The sequence below is a fragment of the Enhydra lutris genome, unplaced genomic scaffold, assembly GCF_002288905.1.
Source record: "Enhydra lutris kenyoni isolate GAN:26980312 unplaced genomic scaffold, ASM228890v2 scaffoldscaffold7, whole genome shotgun sequence".
Lineage (NCBI taxonomy): Eukaryota > Metazoa > Chordata > Mammalia > Carnivora > Mustelidae > Enhydra > Enhydra lutris.
In genome coordinates, this window is record NW_019154091.1 from 19,945,476 (window position 1) to 19,970,191 (window position 24,716).

At 35.8% G+C, this 24,716-nt stretch overlaps 1 protein-coding gene across 2 annotated transcripts in view; it reads right to left on the reverse strand.

The window, feature by feature from the left end:
• Positions 1-24,716, reverse strand: part of LOC111142037 (methyltransferase like 25) — a 141,365-nt gene that overhangs the window by 81,373 nt on the left and 35,276 nt on the right. For both annotated transcript variants that reach the window (XM_022494963.1, XM_022494962.1), the window contains exon 5: positions 24,122-24,269. In XM_022494963.1, coding sequence (XP_022350671.1) covers positions 24,122-24,269 — 148 coding nt within the window. The remainder of the gene's footprint in view (positions 1-24,121; positions 24,270-24,716) is intronic.

Here is a 24,716-nt window from a genome sequence, read left to right on the forward strand (position 1 = left end):
CCGTAAAATAGCAAAATTCGTATCTCAAAGCTTTGGAATTTTCTGTGATAAGTCCTAGATTTTTACACTATATCCTACGATTCTCCTATACCCACATCTTTGTAAATAGCCCCTTTGTGAATAAACTCATTTCAAATTATTCTAATTGATGTGTACCATCCATCTGCTTACTGTTAACTTCCTGATTCCCATTTCACTTAGAATAAGACTTATGATATCCTATGCAGCTCACATGATCAGTATTCTCCACCCAGAGCTATTGCCTCTCTGAGCTCCTCTCCTACTATTCTTTTTGACCTCCACTCTGGCTTCTTGCTATTCCTCAAATATGCCAAGTTGAGGGCGCCTGGTTGGCTAAGTAGGTTAAGCATCTGCCTTTGGCTCAGGTCATGATCCTGGGATCCTGGGATGGAGCACTGAGTCCAGCTCCGCATTGAGTCCTACTCCATGCTCAGCAGGAAGCCTGCTCAGCAGGAAGCTTGCTTCTCCCTCTCCCTCTCCCTCTGCCTGCCACTCCCTGTGCTTGTGCTCTCTGTCTGTCAAATAAATACAGTCTTTTAAAAAAATATGCCAACTTGTTCCTCTTGTGTGGAATGATTCCTGCCCCCCAACCCCCTCAACTATTCACTTGGTAACTCAATTACCTCTTTCAAGTCTTTGCTCAACTTTCATCTTTTAGCAAGGTTTCTCCTGACTCCCTATTTAATTTACCTACTTATAGGTTATTTATTGTTTATTCTTCTCCTAGTGTTCTTTTCCAATGCAGTCTTGATCTGAACTTTTAGAACTATTTCTTGACTAGTCTCCCTGTCCCTGATCTAGCTCCATGTCAATCTATCCTCTATAATGCCAAAAATTACTACCTTTCAGAAATGTAGATGAGTGTATGAAATTCCTTTGCATTAAACCAATACACAAGAGATATTTTTATGGAACAAAATGAAATATATTTTGTCTCCCACTGAATAATATTCTGTCACACCACATTAGCATTCATGGCTCTCACAGTCTGGTCCTAATTTGTTTTTCAGTGATATTTTCTGTTTCCAACACTCTCATTCTCAACTCACTCTTAGTAATATATCCACATGGACTTGTTTTATTCAGAACAAGCCACACAATTTCTGCCTCTGTGCCTCCTTTCTACAAAGTTCTCAAAATGTCCTTTCCTAGTCACTCATCTTTCTCAACGAAGACCAAACATCTCCTCTTTTAGAAAGCTTTCCTTTATCCTTTAGTTATGAAAACATATTTTCTCTTCTAGTCATAGCAGTATTTGGTTTAGACATTCATAATTTATCACTTCTTTCATTCATTTCTTCAAAAATTCACAGTCATAGTTGATTAAGGTCTATGGGCCAGGAATCTATCACTCTCAGATATGCATAAAAGTTCTCTGGAATTGCTTCTGAATTCCTCACTAGATCAAAGCCTCCCAATGGGGATAGACAGTGTCTTACTTATTTTACATCCTCTAGTGCCTCCTACAGAACTTTGTGGAACTGAATAGAAAGAATCAGATGAATCAAGATTATCTGCACATCCTCATTACATTTTGGAAAAAAAAAATATTCCTTTTAAATTTCTTTAAACCTAAATGAAATCTGACTGGAATGATTTCATCTGGGAAAAACAAATAGGTATTATGCCTTTAGAGATACAAATTTCTGTCTACTAAGTGAATAATCTCAATTCATATTATGCCTTCCTAAATAGAGGACTTTAGACTATCTTATTTAAAACCACAATAACCATTATGAAATATGGGGGAAAGATAGGAAAAAACACAGGTAAGTGATTTTTGAAAAATTTTGCTTTGATCACGACATACCTTACCCTCCACTCACCTGTTTATTAGTTTCTTTTTCTGTTTATAACCTAACATTATACATTTATTTATTTTTCTATTGCCTGATGTCTTCTTATTAGAATATAAGCTTGATAAGGGCAGGGGCTTTGTTTTGTTCAATCTCATATCCCTAGTACCTAGAACAGTCACATGACTAGCATGTGACAGGTACCCAATACATATTTCTTATGAGGAATGAAAAATTTACAAAATCATGACAAGTAAACCAAACTAAAACTAGGAAAGATTAACATGAATATCTGAAATAACCACAAATAAATAAAGATACAATATATATTTCAGAGAGGAGAAACTGACATCCTAAAGACAATTCTCTCCCTAATGATCTTTAAATTCAATGTACGCCAATTAAAATCCCAACAGATTGTTTTATGGATATTAATATTTTAATTTAAAATCCATTCAATACATGCATCTAAATCAGCTTTTACTTTGAATTTGGTCAGCAATGTTTATTATGATTCATATATTATAAAGAGAATGGCATAATTTTAAAATCATTTTTTCTAAGCACAAAACATTTTGCAACTTTTCATATAAATTTGCATTATAAACTACACATACTTTAATCCTAAATGAATGACTCAAGTAAATTTACCTATTTAATCCTTATTAAATGTTTTTAATTTAATGTGATCAGCATTTCAATTGATGTGATCAGCATTTCAATTCTCCTCTAAGCAAAGCTATTTGGATAAATAAAAGATTTCTTCTCCAAACATTATAATTGTTCCAAATTGCTAATATCTAACAAGCATTTTTGGTATAAATTATGTCCTTCCTTGAAAGATGGTCTATGCTTTCAGCATCCATACTACAAATATGATGAAGGGCTCTAGTAAAATATGAAACAAAATGCCTTATTGTTTGACTTTCCTACCTGATGTTGTTCATCAAGTGTGAACTGAGTCATGTCATCTAGAATTGCCACCCCAGACCATGATTGTGCTGCTGTCATTAAGCCCTGCTTAACTCAAATCTCTTCCTTTGTGAAACTCATTCTGTAATCCTGAACCTGGTCTCTAAAAAGAGTAAAATTATATCTGTATGTCTAATAGTTGGTAGAGCAATAAAAGTAAAATTATCACTCTTTTAAAAATATATAAATAAGTAAAACCCCTTTGAAAGAGAAAATACATGATGTTAAGAAAATTCTCAATAAATAAGAACTTTGGGGGAATTTCTCTACAAGATTTAAAAAGTTCCAATAAACTATACTAATTAAGGCAGAAGAATCAACAAATTAAGGGAATATAAGAGAACTTATAAATACATTATATGTTAAAGCTGTTATTTTATACCAGTGTGGCAAAGCACAGATTATTCAATAAATAGCATTTACAAAAATGTAAGTTTAGAGCTATTTCTTGAATCATACACACAGAATAAATCCAGATAGATTATGGAATTGGATAAGACAAAAACTATAAAAGTTAGAGGAGAAAATTATAAAAACAAATGTTAATCTATACAGGAGAAGCTAAACAGAATATGATACATCCATTCCAAGGAATATTTTGTAGTGTGTAAAACAAATTTATGAAAAGAGCTCCAAAATACATTGCTAAGTGAAAGGGCAAAAGAGCAGCAGGGCCTTGATGCCAACACGAAGGATGATTAGCTTTAGTTTAAGAGTCAAGAAGAACTATAAATAGAGTTTCTAAGTAAAAGAGCAATGATCTCACAAATTTCTTATCTTTAACCCAGATTTGTCTTCAGGAACCCAAAATTACTTATCCAATTCATAATGAAACTTCTGCACTTTAATTTCTAAAAGTCACATCAAGCTCAACCTACCCAAAACTGAACAATTTCCCTTTCAATTTTACTCCTTCTGCAGTCACATCCAATTCACTAAATGATAATTCCATCTTCCCACTATTTCAGGTCAAAACTTGTATGCTTTTTTTTTTTTTTTTTAAACACCTCCATTGTCAATAATTTCTGCTGACAATACTATAAAAATATATCTAAAACTTAATCATTTCTTTTAAAGCTCCCCTCTGACCTAAACCACCATCATCTCTCACCTGGATAACAGCTCACCTGGTTACAGCTCCCTAAAGGCTCTCTGTGCTTTTGCTCTTGACTGTGTTTCAGTCATACCCGTCTCTTTGGTATTCCTTGAAAAAAACAAAACAAAACAAAACAAAACAAGCAAGCTCCTGCCTTTGGGCTTTTTACCTGCTATTCCCTCTGCCTGGAACACTCTTTCTCCAAGATAACTGCATGGTCTCTTCCCTTATCTTTCAACTGTCTATGTAAATGTTATCTTAAAAAGGCCTTCCCTGGCTACTCTATATAAAATAATATCTCTCCTCACTCTACTTTCTCTTTGCTTTATTTTTCTCCATAGCACTTATCACCATCTGATATACTGTATCTATATTAAATGATATGCCAGCAGGAACTTTTCTTTTTCCTTCCATCTCTCCAGCTCCCAGAAAAGTACCTGGAACACTATAAATACATAATAAATATTTGTTGAAAGAATGGATAAATGAATGGATGAATGATTACATTCAGCTGATTCCTTTTGTCAAAAACCCAAGATACTTGTACATCTATATATTTGTATATACGTGGATGGAAACATGAGAAGGGAGTGTCATTGTGGGTAGTGATGCTGAAACAGACTTTCACTTTCTACTGTATGTTTGTATGCTGTCAGAATGCTTAATGTTTTGAGTTCACTCAGTTTAATTACTTTATTAAAGCTTATTTTTTGTATGACATGCATCTATGTCATTTCTATAATGCTTTATGACAATAAAGATAAAATATAGATTGATAGGTATCTTATTGTTTTTCACAAAACATTATTTTTAAAAAGGCGAAATATGTATTATTTGCCAGCCTTTTATCTGTTTTTAAATTTAGTTTATGTTCCATGTCATTCTCTTCTAGGATGGAATAAGACCACTTAGATTTCCTTAAAAGTATTCTTTAGGGGTATCTGAAGACTTGACATGTAGAGACTGGTAAGTTCTCAAGTAAACACAGTATTGGGATTTTAGCTGTGAAAGTTTAGAAACTTATTTCTTACCTTAGAGCTTTATAGTTCAAAATTAGCATAGAGACTACAAGACAATTGTATGAAAATTTCTTGATTTTCATTTCAGTTTTTATTTTATTTTTTATTTATTTATTTGACAGACAGAGATCACAGGTAGGCAGAGAGACAGCCAGAGAGAGAGGAAGGGAAGCAGGCTCCCTGCTGAGCAGAGAGCCTGATGCGGGGCTTGATCCCAGGACCCTGGGATCATGACCTGAGCCGAAGGCAGAGGCTTTAACCCACTGAGCCACCCATGCGCCCCTCATTTCAGCTTTTAAATGAGGTTAGTGCCTATGGTATTCAAAATATTACCTAAAGATAAAAGACATATTGGAATTATATTAAACTGTCCAGATTTCTGGAGCATTTCTATCTTGCCAGGTTTTTGAGTATATTAAAACTAAAAGGATAAATACAATTAAATGAGTATGTAAACCAGACCTATACTACTTAGCATTAGTAGCAAGTATGTTAAAGAACATATTTTTTAAAGATTTTATTTATTTATTTGACAGAGAGAGAAACAATGAGAGAGGGAACAGAAGCAGGGGGAGTGGGAGAGGGAGAAGCAGGCCTCCCGCTGAGCAGGGAGCCCGAGGCAGGGCTGGATCCCAGGACCCCAGGATCACGACCGGAGCCAAAGGCAGACGCTTAACAACTGAGCCACCCAGGAGCCCCTTGAATAAAGTCAAAACAGTACAACTAGAAAAGGAATAACTAGATAATTTAAAAGTAGGTAAATTCTAAAAATTGCTCTATTCTCGTGAAATGATTAAATATGGGTATAAAAATTTAATAACTTAAAAAGATAAAATTTATGCATAGCTATCCACAATGATTTAAGTTGTAAAGGATGTACTAGGGAAAGATCCTAGAATTCAAGAGATTTAAAGAAAATCACAGCACAATGATCATATTTGCATGTTAATTAATTGATACATTACATAAATATGTATTGAGCCCCTAGTGGTCATCTCCTTCTGCCTTCATCAGGACATACCTTCAATTTAAGACCCTAAGATTTATATTCCATGTATGGGTTTTTCTATACAGATTATTCTAAAACAGCAGAGCTGGTTAGTCAATGGTAAAAGAGTAATTTACTATTTCTCATTTGTTTCTGTCTAGACCGTAAGACGTATAGCCATATTTATAACATCTTTCTTTCTGCAGCTCATCTCTACTTCTGGCTCCATATATAATCAATATATTAGTATTTCACTTATCCTTTGGTTAAAAGTACAGCTAGGAATGTTATCTCAAGGAACAGAATATGTAAATTATAGGATACATCCAACAGAAAATAAACAACTAGTTAAAATGTATATATTACTTTGATAGAATCATATCTATGGTAAAATATTTTCTTTTTAAAAAATATTTATTCATTTATTTTAAAGCAAGAGAGCCGGAGAGAGAGAGCGTAAGTAGCGGGAGGCCCAAAGGAGAAGGAGTGGGAGAGAATCCTGGAGCAGACCCCCTCAGTGAGCCCAGAGTCTGACTCAGGACTCAATCCCAGTACCCTAGTACCCTGAGATCATGACAGGAGCTGAAATCAAGCATGGCTGCCCAACTGACTGAGCCACCCAGGTGCCCCCTAAAACACCGTTTCTTAGTGAATCCATCTGGACACTACTGTCTTGGTATTTTTGTGCATGACTATAAGAATGGCAAAGTCTGGGTGCTGAGAGAAAACACTGTGTTGGTCTGGCCACCAATGTGATAGTAGCTCCCCACTGGCGCTTCTCACTATGCCCCAAAAGTTTCTCCTGCTGTTTTTGATGGGCTCTTTCACAGCCTTTTATCAGTCTTGATAAAACAGTTTACATTGAGACACATATGGAATATCTGAAACATTAAGTCAGTGAGACAGTTTTTAGACTAATATTATGCATCATGGTGTGACTTCATTCCAATGAGAATTTTACTCATCGTGCCAGACTGATGATGAAACAAATTTAGAAACTTGCTTATAATTTATTTACCATGGGAAAAAGAAATGTGAGAATACTATATTTGCAGCAAAATATTTTTCAAGATCATGTGCTCCATATATACAAATCCAAGTTTGTATATAAACTTAGTAAAATGGGGGTGCCTGGATGTCTCTGTTGGTTAAGCACCCACCTTTGGCTCAGGTCATGATTCCAGGGTCCTGGGATCGAGCCCTACACTGGGCTCCCTACTCAGTGGGGAGTCTGCTTCTCCTTTGCCCTCTGCGCACCACCCCCCAAACACCCCATGCCCGGCTCATGCTCTCTCTCTCTCTCTCTCTCAAATAAATAAATAAAATCTTAAAAAAATAATAAACCTAGTAAAATGTAAATTAGTTTTTTAAAAGCCTGTTTTATATTAGTTTGATAGTCAACTTTCTGAAAAGAATTTTTATTAGCTTTGACTTCATATTACTCTGTATTTGAAACATAAATTATTTCTCTTTACTATTTCTTTTAAGCAGATGTATTAATTTTCTATTTTAGTTTAATCACATTTTTTACTTCTTTTATTTACCATGAGCACAGGCAGAACTTATCTTATGCTGAATAAATACAATCTACATGAGCTTCAGAAACCACTTTCTATTAGTCACAAGAAATAACGAGGTGCAAACTAAAGAAAGAAAAGGGCAAAATGTATTAAAACTCCTTATTTAACTACTTCTAAACAGCAAGAAGATGCCCTATGGCAAAAGTAAAATCAGTGCCAACACTCTAGAAAATGTACAACTGACTAAAGATTAGATACAGCTATGTGAAGTAATTGTATAAAGACTGCCACGTACATCTAGAAATCTCTATATTTTCCCCATATTAATTGGCAAGAATTATTCTGAGACATAAACCCAGCTGAATAGTGAGAAGTAATGTGATATTGTAACAAAAACTTATAAACAGCTGAATCTACAAAACTGACAGTAAAGTCTACTTATCTGCTATAAGATTACAAGAGCAAATACCTTGTTCAAGCTGAGATTGCTCCTGACGGTTTCTAACTGAATTACTAAATAAGCTAATAAACTGTTAATATTGATAGTTAAGTAAATAAAAATATAAATATGCACTTTCTACAAATTATTGTTAGGTAATTTAACTTCTTAGACACCAAACTTTGGGAAAAATAAAACTTATGGCCATTATTATACTGATTTCCAAAAACTCCACGTTCTCATCCAATGCAGAATCATGGCAGGAAAGCAGATATCTGTTCATGCAAATCCAATATAATTAACAAAAAAAAATAATGAAACTAAACCTAAATGTCATGATAAATATAGGTGAGGTTCAGTTGAAACAAAAGGCATATTTCGGAAAGGTACATTCAAGTCACAGAATCATTATTGGAGCCATGAGAAACCTCCAAGGTCATTGAATTGAGCCCCTTTCTTTTCACTAATTTATAGATGACCCACAAAGGCTAACTGGTTTATCCAAAGCTGTAGCACTACAAAGACAGAAGTAAAACTCTAGGTAGTCAAACCATGTCCTCTTCTGTGTGGTGTTCCTGGACTCCCCTGGGCATTTAAATGTCACCATCTCTATACTTCCCGTGTAACTTATAACTCAAATACAGCACCTATCACACTGTGTTACAGCTATCTTTTGTTATCTGTCTTCCCATTGGGCTGTAAATTTCTTTAAAGTGCTTTATCTAGAAATCCCTCATATCTAGCAAAGGGGGCAGTTAGTGGGTACAAAATTCCTGGTATGTCTTTTAAATCTCAGCACACTCTGTGTTGAATAAAAGTTTTATTGATATTCTCAATGCCCAAAGCTTTTACTAAATCAGTTCTTATGTTCTCATAACTGTTTCAGAGTCTCCGTTTTAATTGCTGGTTAGTTTTAAATTAAAAGGAGTTGCTAAATAAAATTCTTTGTCCCAATATCCAGATTCTGGATCAAATATTAATGATTTGTAGCAAGGTTAAAAGACAGTTCACTGAAAAGAATATGAAATATAATCCATTCACTTGTAACTTGTTTTTGAAGTTTTCTTCAAAGAATTGTTTTGAAATATAATCATTTACAGTTTTTTTATTAATTTGTTTTTATCTTTTCAAATTTTAGGCTAAAACTCTTAGAAAACAATTTAAGTGATGAACACATGATATTTAGTATGCACCATGACACATGGATAAAGTAAAATATTTCTTCTTTGACTTTAAGTTTATGAATATAAAAAAATCTCTGTGACATTCAGCTAAGAAATTACAGTCCTTATATGAATAACAGGACTGAAAAAGAAACAAACTTGGGGGGATACAAATACTCTTTTATACCTGTCAAAATAAAGCAACTCATTCTTCAAACAAATACATATTTGTTATCTGCTATATAACAGATATTGTTTGTCATGCTTAACAGATAAGGCAATCTGCAGTTTATTTTTTTAATTTTTTTAATTAAATTAATTTATTTGACAGATAGAGATCACAAGTAGGCAGAGAGGAGGAAGCAGGCCCACTGTTGAGCAGAGAGCCCGATGTGGGGCTTGATCCTAGGACCCTGAGATCACGACCTGAGCTGAAGGCAGAGGCTTAACCCACTGAGCCACCCAGGCACCCGGCAATCTGCAGTTTAAATGAGCAAATTCACTTACTTATAACAAACATGACATAAATTCATATTTACTTTACACTCTGTGTTATAGCCAATGATGTGGTAAAGCTGGCTCCTAATGGCTCCAGAAAAAGCTGATTATGTCATTTTTTCCCAGTTCAACATTTAGTGGAGAGTAGCTTGAAACTGGCCAAGTAGGGTGTATTTACACCATGGAAATCAGAAAACACTGACATTAAGGAGCTTTTATTCAGGTGCAAAGCCAACCACTAAAAATGTACCATCACGCTACTGGCTACAACCCATTAAGGGGTCACAAAATCAACTCAGTGGATTGTGATCAACATTTTCTAAAATTTAATAGGAAGGAATAAGATAAACACATCAGCATGCACTGTGGGTTGTAAGATCCAGCACCTTTTGAAGAATAAATATTAATTAACCAAAAAGAAAGAATAAGCACTTTTTTTTTGGTGAAATTTCAGTACCAATTTTATTTACCTATTAATCTGTAATGACATAAAATGTATTTCTTAATTTGGATCTGATGAAAAAAATTATGAAACCACTATTATAACCAAGAGAACAAATACATTCTTCTCTCACAAACATGTTTTACAACCTCTGTGGCCATCATATGCTTTGTGGTTAAAGATTAGATGCTTTAGAGAGAAATAAAAACTTCATAGTTAGTAGGTGAGTATTTAGAAGTTTTTCCTTTCTTCTCAAAGAAAACCAAAGAGGGAATGACAATTTATGACACACAAGACTCTTGAGTTTGTATAGATTTAAAATTAAATAAGACCCCTGTCTCACCAGGATAGTGTGAAATCATTTTCATCACTTTGCTCCAGTGGCCTCTGGAATGTAAACCTTCTCTAACCTTCTGTTTCTTATCTTTGCTAAGAAGGGCAAAGCCACCTTAGTACCTTGAGAATTCCCGAACCACTTATGTCAACATAATGATTTCTTCTCAAGATGCCTCATCAAAAATACTTGTTTTTTCTTTAGTTTTAGCCAGGACTGAGTCAGTTTTTTTCTTAATTTATAATTTTATTTCAATGTTATTCCTTTATTGAGTACTTGCTATATATTATATATTTTGGTGAATGTGAGGCATTAAAAGAAAAGTTTTAAAGATAAACTTTTTGTTTTAAACTGTGTCTGAGTCTACTATGAGGAATAAATACAAAACTACCCTGAAGAGATTAAACCTAAACCATTATTTAACCATGATTAAATAATGTGGTAGGTGCCAAAGCAAAGGAGCACACAAAGAGATCATTGCCCCTCTCCTTTCACAGAGTTAGTGCTCTCACTTTACTCAGTCCTCAAAATCAGTACACAACAGAGAGGAGACAGGAAAGAAAGCAGGAGAAAGTAGTAGGAGGGGTGGGAGAGGAGAAGAAAAAAAATATTTTGCAGATACAGCGAGCTGTTCAAGAGTCATTCTTAACACCTGTCTCCTTTGCTGACTCACCAGTGAAGCTGAGAAAGTCAAATAGTTACTTTTCTAGACTCCCTTGCAGCTAAAAGTTACTTTGCAAACTATGTCTAGACAAGGAGACATAAAACAATTCTGAGAAATTTCTGGACAGATTTTCTTCACCCTCCTTGACAGAAAGGAAGAACGCATGAGGAGAAAGTCTCTAACTCATACCGCTTCTCATGAAACTATAGCCTTGACAGGGAAGTAGAGATGTGAACCCAGGGCCCCAATGTCCCAGAATCAGTGAACCAACCCTAGAACGGCTACTCCTGACTTCTGTTTATGTGAAGAAATTAAGGACTTATTGTTTATGCCACTGTTGGGTGGACTTATTATTACAAAAGTATTTTAAAACTCAGGTTCTGGCTTAGATTCTAGGTATGGTTAACCACTATTTTCTTTCTTTCCAAGATGGGGCTCTTCACAAGTTGCATGCCTCCTACATTATAGGCAGAGCTTATCCTAAAACCATTTTGTCTCTTTTCTCTCAAGGCCCATGTGGCCCAAACAAATAGAAAATGAATAGAAAAATAGACAAAGCTAATTATGTGGTATAGGCTATAAAACCAAAAAAGGAAGGCAAAATCAAAGCAGGATACAACTATTCAAATCATGCCAATTTAGGGGCACCTGGGTGGTTCAGATGGCTGAGCGTCTGCCTTCGGCTCAGGTCATCACCTCCAGGTCCTGGGATCAAGCCCCATGTCAGGCTCCCAGCTCAGCGGGGAGTCTGCTTCTTCCTCTCCCTCTGCCTCTCCCCTGCTTGTGCTCTCTCTCTCTCTCCATCTCTGTCTCTGTATCTCTCTCAAATGAATAAATAAAATCTTTAAAAAAAAACCATGCCAATTTAATAAAATATTGATCCTAGCAAATAAAATAGTTGATATCTACGTGAAAAGAGAGTTTACAGAATGTGAGAGATGCCACATTTATCTCATGTTGAGTACCTATATTGATGAACTTTAACACAAAACAGACATTTAAGGATAGTGCTACTCCTAAAAACAAAAGGTGAGTACTACCATATAAGCTGGGCCAGAGATCCCTCACCCTTATCATATTCCAGAGAAGGAAAATGTCACCATGTCACTTTATGTGACTGTGAACAAGTTAGAGGGTATAAAACTGAAGAGAGAAAAGCAGAAATTAGGAAACTGTCCTAACCCTGTATGAATGAGGATAGATTCACTAATCTCCAAACTCTCTTGATCTCCAACAAAGTCAATGTCCTTCCCTAGTTCTCAAACTCAAACTAACGAAGCTTATCCATATTTAAGGACTGATTTCTTAAAAAGAGGTGAGGACCAAAATAAGTCTTCAGTTCTATGCTTGGACTCTCCTCTGTATCTAGGAAGAACTACCACTTGTGTATCCCCTGAGCTTCCCTTATTTGCCCCATTTAATTCACACAGGATCTAAATAAGCTTTTGCCTCAGGTTGTTTTAGATTCTCATCCTCTAATAAGAACCAGAAATTACTCCAATGCTAACACGTTGGGTTTTAGCCCTGATGTTTTAAAATTTAGTAGTATCTTCCCAGAAGGCCAAATCCTGTATCTCTGTCCCAATTTCTGACTGATGTTTTGAGACTGTGACTCTACAGCTAGACTGGCTGGGCTGAAATTCTAACTCCTTGACTTATTAACTATATATATATATATGATATTTATTTATTTATTTATTTATTTAATAGTGAGAGCAGGAACACAAGCAGGGATAGTAGGAGAGGGAGAAGCAGGCCTCCTGCGGAGCAGGGAGCCCAGTGTGGGGCTTGATCCCAGGACCCTGGGATCATGACCTGAGCCAAAGGCAGATGCTTAATGACTGAGCCATCCAGGCACCCCAAAGATTTTATTTATTTATTTGAGAAAGAGAGAGAGAGTGTGTGTGTGCATGAGAGAGAGCCAAGAAAGGGGGGAGGGGCAAAGGGAGAGGGAGAAGTAGGCTCCCCATTGAGCAGGGAGCCCCATGTGGAGCTCAATCCCAGGACCTGATCCAAGATCATGACCCAACCGAAGGCAGCCGCTTAACTGACTGAGCCAGCCAGGCACCTTGGAGTTTGCCTTTTGAATACCAATGAGGAACTGGCTACCTGATTTGGGGTGAATACTTCTACTGGGTTAGTTCCCCTAGCCTTAGTCCCACAGTTTCTGGTTGATTTTCCTTTCCCCACTGTTAGGGTCCCAGCCAATCTCACGGTTGAGAATCACAGGTCTTAACATTTGCTCTTGGTCACATAATTGTTCTGCTCAAAAGTTTTCATTACCAAAGTGGACTTTCTAGATGAGTCCCTTTTAATATTCTTCAACATTTCAATACTTCATATGAATCAGGTTACCACCTCGCTAGAGAATTCATCCATTTCCAGTAACTGATCTACTGCACTTTAACTTAACCCATCTCATTCCTATGCTTGGAATGCTCCTCGCATTTTTGCCTATCTAAATCTTACACTATAAAGCTCAATTCAAAAGTTACTACCTTCATAAAGCTTTTCCTGATCTCTTAACAGGGAGTAATCTTTCCATTTTAGCTGAAATGGTTCTTTTAACCCTTATATTCTTTTTTCTCACCTCTAAGAAATCACTTATAAATCATGTATCTTCACAATTAATTCATAAATCATATATATTACTGTTTGTTGTTGTTACTATTGTCAGCTTGTGTACATTTATAGTACACAAATACAGCTATACTCTCAAAATACATGTTTCACACAAAGGAGAGAAGCACTCAGAACAAGACCTTAGATTAACCCCAACTAGATAGGGTATCACAAAGGAGCTCAGAACTAAGAGGAGTTATAATTATTAAACAGAAGAAGAGGACAATGGATATGATTACATTCTGTTTCACATAAATACTGTGACATTCCCCAGTCTCCTTTATACTCTCCTCTTTCCTGTGCCTTATTTGTGCATTAATACTACACATGGGCTTCTATGTGTGCACACATACACACACCCATAAGTGGTAGAGAATGCTAACTGCCCACCTAATACTCAGTTTATCCTTTCTCACTCACAGAATCTTGATTTCATTTGGAGGTACAATGTACCCATCTAGAAGGTTACATTTCCTAGCCTTCTGAAGTAGTCTATAAGGAAAGGAAGTTCTATAAAGGACAGTGTCTCAGTGGGAGAAACTCCTTCATCTTCATATTATTTCTTTTCACTTGAACTGTAATGGCTGGAGCAGTAGCAACTATTATGTAATAAGCCACAACTGAAAGGCCAATAAAACTGTAGACACCTTGGCCTCTACATTCTTGAACCATATGAAACACTGTCTGCTACCACTTTACAGATTTTCCAGAAAATAAGAAAAAAATAAATCCTATGATTATCACAATAGCTCCGTTTCCATGTATTTAGATACATTCATAAAACTTTCCCAAAATAGGATCACTCCTACATAAAACAATCTCAAACATTAAACATGTTCAAAACTTTGCCCTGAAACTTGTTCTGTCCTTAGTGTTTCCTATCATGTAAGCTGTGCCATCACCTGCACTGAAAACAGACACTTTGTAATAATTTCTGAAATTATGGCTGAAAACAGACACTTTGCAATAGTCCTTAACAATTCCTGCTTCCTTATATCCCACTCTAAATTATCTTAAAGGTTTCTTAAATTATCCTAATTGACTCTATTACTACTACTGCTGCCCTGACTTTAGTCCTCACCTTTGTGGTCTTGGCTATGAGTGCGTGTCTATGAGACTCCTTCTGTATGTGCCTAAGTATAGGTGTATCATTTGCAGCCTGCCCCCCACCCCAACGGACTATGACAGCAAAGCTCTCGTTTGCGGTGTGCAAACAACCTTAGAGGCTTCAGTGCTGCCATCATCTTTGTGGATTCTTACATGTTGACCTGATAAATACTTTGTATCTTTCCAGTATTTCAATGCTTTTAAGAAATAAAATTTAACTATCTATATTCAGTACTTTTAGCTGAAGAGGGGCAAGGAGCATTCAGGTTATGTCCAGCCAGACATATTTTGTGATTTAGTTTGTATGTTAAGTTTTGAGCTTATATTTGGTAGTTTTTGTTTGTTTGTTTGTTTTTTTAAAGATTTTATTTATTTATTTGTCAGAGAGAGAGAGCGCGAGAGTGAGAGCGAGCACAGGCAGACAGAGTGGCAGGCAGAGTCAGAGGGAGAAGCAGACTCCCCGCTGAGCAAGGAGCCCGATGAGGGACTCGATCCCAGGACACTGGGATCATGACCCGAGCCGAAGGCAGCTGCTTACCCAACTGAGCCACCCAGGCATCCCATATTTGGTAGTTTTTAATCTATAGAAATTCCAAGGGCCTGAGTTTGGGATACCATCATAGGAATTTGATTTTGTTTCTGTACAGATCTGACTGAAAACTGTTTTGTCTCATTCAAAGTCATAGCTTAGTATGGACTTTTCAGGTTTAGCTCCCTGACCATGCAGGAGGCCCAATATTAGTCTCTAGATCCTACTGTGAGAAGCATTTGCCTCAGGACAACACTGCTACTTTTATGGCTCCAGTTCTGTGCTCTGGTTTCAACTCCTTTTCTTTGTCTCTCCTTTTAACTTTTAGGTTTTGATTTTTCTTGAATCGTAGAGATTTCCCCTATTTTTTGTGGACTCAGCAATGCTTAAAAAAATACATGTTCTAATTTAGCTGGGATCTAGCTGAACTGTAGTAGGAGGGTTCCTCAGAAAAATCACATCTCCCACACTGCTAGAAATGGAAATCAAATACATACTGTTTTGAAAAGAGAAACCAGCTTTGTTCCTCTACATCCCTCAAACTCCCAGTATTAAAAAGCCATAGTAGGCAAAAGATTTAATAAAATATTTAATAAAATGTGTCAGAAAATACTGTCTTTACTAAAAAGGCAGCAATTCTATGTATTGTTGCAATGATAGGAATAATTCACTATTACCTTGACTAAAATTAGTCATACGTTTCTGTATGATACAATGCATGGTTTAATGCTGATATTAACCAGCTAATATTGCCTTGGGAGTTTTTAATATCAAATACTGGATATCTGAAGATCTCTAAATACAAGCTAAGCTTATTTTTAAACAGTATGTTACATTTTCAAATGACATGCTCAATATCTTTTTTTTTCAACTTCCAGATGCCTTTCCCAGTGAAGTACCTCTAAATTTAAAGCAATTATATCAAGACTTAATCCTCAAAGACAATAAAGATGACTATAGAAGTATCTAGCTCCCTTAAACTCCCACTGGTGACGAAAATAAAGAAACAATCTACAATATGAGAGCTATCATGTGCCCTTAAAATATTTCCATTGGATACAGAAATGGCAGGACCAGACTGAAAGATGCCACTAAAAGATATCTACAGCCCTCCTCTGGTTAAAAACAAAACAAAACAAAAACAAAGCAAACGTAAATGGAGGGATTGATGGGATTGAATCACCTTAATTCTCTGTAACACATTAAGGCTGGGGGTAAACATGAAGGTTTACTTCAGGCTTTCAAAGGTTATACCATTCATGTTATCTGCATATCTGCAGTATCTGGAGTATATTAACAATTCTAGAAGACTGCCTGGCATTGGACTGGGGATGGGGTGGGGATAAACCAAGCACAAATCTGTGTCCCCAACAAGAGGTGCTCCTAGTAGCGACTTCCTCCTGAGGCCAGGGAAGAGGTTTCTATAAAACCGCCTGAGGTGACTCTCCAGGGTCCTAGATCTTTCTCCACTCCTCCCATACTCCTAAGCCTCTGCAATGATCATATAAATTTAGAAGAAAAGTAAAATCACCTTTTTCCCTCAGACTGGTCTTGGCACACCAATTTCTGACAGTATACGTAAGAGGCAGGTACAGAGATAATTCTGTTAGGCCGAACACACACATACAGATGATCAAGTCCAGAGGCAAAAAAAAAAAAAAAAAAAGTGATTTCCCATCTTGAGATCAGTTTTAAGAAAAACAAGCAAACAAACAAAACAAAAAAAAAAACCCACAAAATTTCCTAGGAAACCCCTTTAGAGATATGCTTCTCATGCTTCCTTGGTAAGAATTGTGTCTCATATCCATTCCTAAATAAATGAAATTACCATAATTAATTGAGATTGAAAGTCATCTATTTCTGGGAAACCTGTCTGGCTCAGTTGGAAAAGCATGTGACTCTGGATCTCAGGGTTGTGAGTTCGAGCCCCACATTGGTTGTTGAGATTACTTTAAAAAGCAAAAAAGAAAGTCATCTATTTCTGAGGCTATATATAGAAGGGCATAATCTTCCTAAACACTGATGCCTTAACAAAATTATTGTTCAATTAGCAAGGAAGAAATGGTATGTGGATCTAGATAGGTAACTAGTTACCTATCTAGATCCACATATCATTTTTCTACCTTTACAGGAAAAACAACCAAAAGAATTTGTCTCTCCAATTTCAAGGAATAGAAGTAATATAAGTATTTCAAATTAATTATGACAATAATAATCAATATTAAAACAAAATGCTGCAACAATTCAAGCTTGGGAAAATATATATGTTCTACAAAGCACTGCAATAAAACTGTTTCTGGTATTTCTTGTTCTCATAGGAACCACTGGCTCAAAATGTATAAATATTTAAAAGCAGTTTTTAAAACATATGGTATAACTTCAGTATTCATAATGACTCAGAGAGCTTTGAGGTATTTTTGAAAATTGACATTCATGGCAGACCACCTCTATGGTCTACCACAGCATGCTGGGTAAACATATCATGTAAAACACATAATGTTTACATAGTACATATCATCATAAAAAGTTGCAGTGTACATACCAGACTTTTCTACTATACTATGTTGGACTATTAATAACTCAAATTTACATCCCAAAGGGCTACCATGCCCCAATTCAAACTTAAAAACAGCTGTGCAAACAAAGTGAGGGTGAGGGGCAGGTGTATAAGATATGAGGGGAGAGACACATGACACACTTGACCATTCAGAGATATAATTCCATGGAACCCAAGTGCTAGATGTATGACAGGAAATAAGCTAACTTTGTGCATGCAAACCCCTTGCCCTGTAATTTAAATATAATGATCAAACTGTATAGTGATGGATTTCTATTTTAGTAAGGAATAGGAGAACTATTTAGTATATACTGTATATACAAAATGAGACTATATCCATATTCTATCTATCCACATAGTTACTGCTATATAGTCCATAAAAACTGCTGTTGTCTGCCTTAACACACACACACACACACACACACCCCAAACACACGCACCTCCTGCTCTTCAACAAAGTTAAGCTATCAAAATTCTAGTAGTATTCATAATAATTATCTTGGACATTTTTTTGCTTGTCCTAGCTTTCCCCCCTTGATTTTGTCTAGTTTCTAGCCCTTAAGTTTATTATGCATTTATTACATGGTGTCCTGCCCTCCACGTTTGGTTTCCCCAGGTTTTATCCTGAGCTCCACACTTTATGGACTTTTTTTGGGCTAATTACTCTAGCACTCCACACTCTGGACTTTGATACACCCTCCTGGGCCCTTTTGGTTTCAGCCTTTGGTTTGGATCTACAAACTGGCATGTGAGTAGAGTCTCTAAGTCTGTGTGTGAGAGAGGCTGAAATGACTATTAATAATGTTGAATATATTTATACAAATCATCTTTTCAAGTTCTATATGTCTCCTTATGGAACCATAATAAATATCTTGTTTTCAAACATGCTGTTCATCAGAATTACCTATAGAACTTCTTAAATATTTTCAAGAAGCTCTATAGGTAATGCTATATATATATATATATATATATATATATATATATATATAGCACTAAATATAGTGCTATTTCTGGAGACTGTAGTTCGGAAGGTCAGAAGCAGGTTCCTGGGATATATATACCGAAAGTGTCATATTTGATTTAGTTGGGCAGCCAGAATTGAGAAACACTGTTATAAAAATTGCAGGGGATGGTTCATATCATCTTCCTTTTACTATAGCTAAGATAAGGCAAGAAAATGGAGATAAGGGCATGGGAAAGAGAGAAGGGTATAAGTTACCTTTGCCATCTGGCTTTTGAGATGAGAAAATGTGGTAGTCCAAAAGTAGGCAAAACTGCAAATAAAGGTTGCTTTTGTTATTCCTATCACTTATTCTTCTGTATTTTTCTCCTACCTTTTGGCTTCCCACCTCTTTTCTTGACCTCCAAAATATTTGAAGGTACTCGTGTTGTATACATCTCTACCTACTTCATCGTAATACTCAGTCCTGTTGCTTTCTGCTTATTCTTCAGTTTCCGGACAAGCAAACTCCCAACCTTCTGATTGTTTCAGGTATGCGTAAGGAAAGCAAGCAGCAGTAAGATACTAATATCAGCTTTTGGCAGTTAAGCCTCATATTGTTTACCTGATAACCTCAATGATTCTCAGTTAAGATTTTTTGTTTTTTCAGTTAAGATATTTTTGATAGGAAAGCCTTCCCCTGAATTAATTCTGCCTATAAAGAGGGAAAATGAGTCTGTAGCTGCCAGTCACTATTGTTACAAACCTTCCCAACACTCTTTCTTATGTTAATCCTCCAGCTAAAAATGTCCTATTCACTCAGTGAACAATGGCAACTTCCACTCTAGAGAAGGAAAGGATCCAAGACCAATGCTTGAGATCTGTTAACCGGGAGACTTCCATTTCTAGAGTGTGAAAATCTGTAGTTATTTGGTTTAACTAATTTTCCCAGAAGATCCAAAGGTTATTTTATGAATAACTAGGTACTAAATAAATAAACTAAGAGAACCAAAGAGAGATTCTGAGGAAATCACTTATGGGTAAACTGAAATCAGAAAATGGAGGTGTCATTCACTCTAAAAGCTACCCCTTTCTACGCACTGAAATGACCGTTAGAATTATCATTATCACTGCTTCTGAGGAAGACATAAGAAAAAATAGGATGGGAGAAAAGACAGAGAGAAACTGACTATAGAATGCAAAGAGAAGGAAATGTGATTTTGAACACTTACCACCCTAAGCCTTTGTTTCCTGTCTGCGTTACCCTTCCCATATTGCCTGATTAACTCCTACTGATCTTTTTTCTTTTTTTTTTTAGATTTTATTTATTTATTTGACAGACAGAGATCACAAGTAGGCAGAAAGGCAGGCAGAGAGAGAGGAGGAAGCAGGCTTCCCGCGAAGCAGAGAGCCTGACGCAGTGCCCAATCCCAGGACCCTGGGATCATGACCTGAGCGGAAGGCAGAGTCCTCAACCCACTGAGCCACCCAAGCGCCCCTCCTACTGATCTTTTAAGTCACAGTGGATGTTGCCACACTGGGAACATAACCTCAATGCCCACGTACCCCCATCATAGACTAAGCTACATGTTACTCTGCTATAAAATAATACAGGTATAATATTCTGTCTTATAGCACTTACTACATTCTTTTGAAACTAATGTTGGAGGATTAGGAAATAGAGGGAAACACTCTTTCCATATTTTGTGTTCTCCAAGCTCTACAGTGAAATGACCATCTGTTCACTAAATTATGGTCTGCTGGAAGAAAAGTACCATTGTTTTCAGAAAATATAACTATTTAGGATTGAGTAAATAAAAAATAGCATATGAAATACCTTGGAATCACTAAAAAGCATAAGGCAACACTGTATGTGCTGATATGGAAAGATCACAATATATTAAGTGGAAAAAGTAAGGAAATGAACTGTTTATCTTTTGGTTCCCTAAAATATAAGAATATGAAGCATATACCTATGTGTATACATTTTCTTTTCTAGAAAATTACATAAGAAACCAAAAATATGGGTTGGGAGACTTTATTTTCATTTTTAATATCTTTCTATATTATTTGAATTTTCTATTCTAAACGATTTCTTGCAAATTAAATTACTTACAGGGACTATCTGGTTCCTAGGATTAAGAGCTACTTTTTTTATCCCTTGAGGGTGAAGATGATATCTCATACATTTTAATATCATCACTGCTTAGCACAGTATGGAACATTGCTGGCATTCAATGAGTGCTGAACTGAACTGAACTCTGCTTGGCATCTATTTGAGTTTTTTTACTTCTTTCCCAAAGTACTGACTTTTTATGAGGCCCTCCCAATCTCTCTCTATTAGTCTACAGTGTCAAGTTCCATGCCTTGAACATAGTAGCTAGTCAAGAAATGTTTATTCAATTATATTTTCTCCTACCAGTATGATATGCAGCTGCCAATACAGCAATAGTGAACTTTTTTCTGTTGCTTGTCACTTGTCCTTGATTATCTATTCAACATAATTATACAAATATTGATCTCCATGTATCAGGTTTGAGGCAATGTGCTTAGTTCTGAAGATACAAAAGTGAATAAAAACCAGTTTCTACACTCTAAAGACCCATATATATATCAGATTTTCCCATGGCAAGAAAGAAGTGGGAGTGACTGAAGATGTAGATTCACCTATCTTCCCTCCTACCTATCTTCCCTCCCTATCTTCCAGATTCTTCCCTATCTTCCCTCCCCTTCCAGATTCTTCAAAGGCCTCTCCACTGAACATGCCCTTTGCAAATATATTGTTCATTTTAATTCAAATACATAGTCAATAAATACTTGTCAACAGTTTAATGCAATGATCTCTTAGAAAAGGTACTGGGGCACCTGGGCAGCTCAGTCAGTTGGGCAGCCAACTCTCAACTTCACCTCAGGTCATGATCTTGGAGTCTTGGGATTGAGCCAGTGTTGGGGTCCACACTCAGCAGAAAGTCTGCTTGAGGATTCTCTCTCCCCCCACTCCGCCCCTCCCTTCGCTCACACATGCTTGTGTGCATATTCTCTCTAAAATAAATAAATAAATCATAAAAAAAAAAATACCTAAAGGCTGATGTAAAATTGATTGGCAAAGAAGTAACTAATCATTCTCTTAATTTTTTTTCTACTCTAGCAAGCAGCTTTTACCAAGCCCTTTAGACATGAGATGAAAAACGTACCAATGGTACTTCCTGGTTGCCATAAAATAATGAGTCAGTTAAATCTGAATTTCTTTACATGTTCTACAAAAACCAGATAGAGAATAAAATTACTCATAAGCTGTAATTATACTACAAATTTTGATTTAAATATAAGTTAGTAAATAAACATCCTAAACTAGCAGAACCAGCTGAGAGATCACTCCAGAGGGAGAATCAGGTGGGGAAAAATGGGTGTGACAGAGAGCAAAGTACAAAGCCAAAAAAGAGGATCTCATCCATGGTGGGAAATATTGAGGCTAGGTCTGAGACGTGATGATACAGAGCAATGGCTGCAAAGGCCCAGAAGGACCAGAGATAGCAGTCCTAAAAGGGTACTGCCTGAAGAGGAGGAGGTCCTTTGGAAGGGGAAGGCATCTCTGGGGGAATGACGATGATAAAATGAAAGAAGGAAGAAGAGAGCTGAAATTAAAGGTCTTATACTATAGAACAATACTTATGAACTGAAGAATACACCAGGCATCTATACCTGTCCTAAATGAGCCAATTATTTAAAAAAAAGAAAATGACAACAACAAAAATATTTAATTGTACCTACAGAACAGGAAGCTGCTGAACTAAGAACCAAACCTCCCCTATATAAAATCTTATGTTATTGCTGATGCAGGAAAACACTATTCATTTAATATTTTAAGAGCTGTACAACTGTGATTGTTTTGAAGGTCATTCTTCATTTCTTTTAGGAAAGACAGGAAATAAGACTGTACAATAATGTAAATATTTGTGTATATACTTTGCTATACTTTTTTTCTATTTAAGGTTCACTTTTTTCCCCAAATGTTTATGTTGAAAATTTCTTCACTCAGAGAAAAGTCAGAAATAATGGCATAAAAAAAGATATAAATATTCTCCATGTAAATCGAACTGTGGTTAACTTTTTGCCAATTTGCTTTCTCTCACTTGTGTATTTCTATATCTTCACAACTTTTGTGAACCTTTTCCTAAAAGATACTTTTTAAGACACATAAAAGAATTCAAAGTCAATTAACTTTTATTTCACAAAAAAAATCTTTGTCAGTTTTAAGAATAATTTCTGTTTCATCCAGTCAAATTTCAGTAGAATTATACAATCAAATTTTTTGTTTCTTGGATATGGCTAATTGAAAAATAATTAAAATTTCATATTCACCTGGCTTTTAAAACTGAGAAGAGCATACAATACCATCCATATACACACATCTTCCTGATGTAAAAATTCTTAGCAAGGGACAGTGGATGTTGATAAAGACTTCAGTATACTAATAGAAAAGAGAACTGCTAATGTTAATAGCCTAAATAACCATCTAATCTGAACCAGTGGTTTTGAAAGCATATCTCATGGAGAGATAGAACATATAAAATGGATCAGACAAAGGAGTTTCAGGTGTTGCTCTGGATGAAGGGCTATGAGATGTTTCAAGTCCTACCAAAGTACTCTGTACTTTATTCCTCAGGTACCTTCTCAGTCCAGGGAGTAGTCTGAATACTATTTTGATGTAACTGTGCAGTTATGCAGATTTTTTTTCAAGATTTTATTTATTTGAAATAGAGAGAGAGAGATCACAAGTAGGCAGAGAGACAGCCAGAGGGGCTGGGGGAAGCAGGCTCCCCACTGAGCAGAGAGCCCAATGCAGGGCTCAATCCCAGGACCCTAAGATCATGACCTGAGCCGAAGGCAGACGCTTAACCCACTGAGCCACCCAGGTGCCCTAATCATACAGATTTTTAAAATTGGAGTATGCTGACTCTTCAAAATACAGTAAGGAACTTTTTTTTTTTTAGAGATATCAATATAACGTACAAAACAGAGGCTTTAGAAATGAAAGCAAACTTTGCAACTATATATTCATCTCAAAATAACTTAGCTTTACTATTTAAGTAAATGAATATCATACAAGTATCTTTAAACAGAAGTTGTCTAAAACGTACCACATAAAATCTTTAAATATTTGCAGTTTTTAGCATTCATTAATGCTAATGTTTCTTTCTGTTTCTTTATGAACAAAGAAAATACAATAAAACACATAATGTGATAGCATATCAAATTTCATTTGATGTAACATTAAAATCACAAGAATATTAGATCCGGTATTCTCTCAAATGTTAATTCAAAATGTTACTGTCAACAATAAAAAAAGGAGAGATAGAACATAGCTGTTATGCTCAAATAAATATAATTAAGAGATATGGAAAACTCTGTACCTTTATGTGGGTTTTCAAACTCTTCAGATAAGAGGTGGTAGCAACAGCCCACACTGCAAACTCCCCTGATTTCAGATTTGGCAGTAAATATTCGCAGAGTGTTTGCAGCAAGATCACCACAAGTATGCAGACCTACCATCAAACAATCCTTTAAAAATGAGAAGAAAAAATACATTTTGGCAATTAAAAAAGGAAGGCTATAAAAACATTCCAGGTGAAGTTTCTAAATGTTCATTAGAATACACGGAGTTTTAAGAAATGATCAAATTCTACCTAGAAAGTAGTATATGTTTATTTTAAATGAATAATTATTTCCTTTATAGGCAAAATGACTGTGATTTTTTATCACAACTAACATACTTTTGAGTTGATTTTCTAATGTTTTTGGTTACTTAACCATTTGAATTTTCTCTGATCTCTTTTACATCTAATACTTGCTTAACAACTAGCCAAATTAAAGACTGGACAATCAAACAAAGCGTGTCTTACGAGGACAAGCTTGTGATCTGAGACACATTTATAGCTTCAAGTCAATATTTTTATTTACTTCTTTAAAAACTGCCTGCCAAAACTTTAAAAATGCTGTCATAAAGAA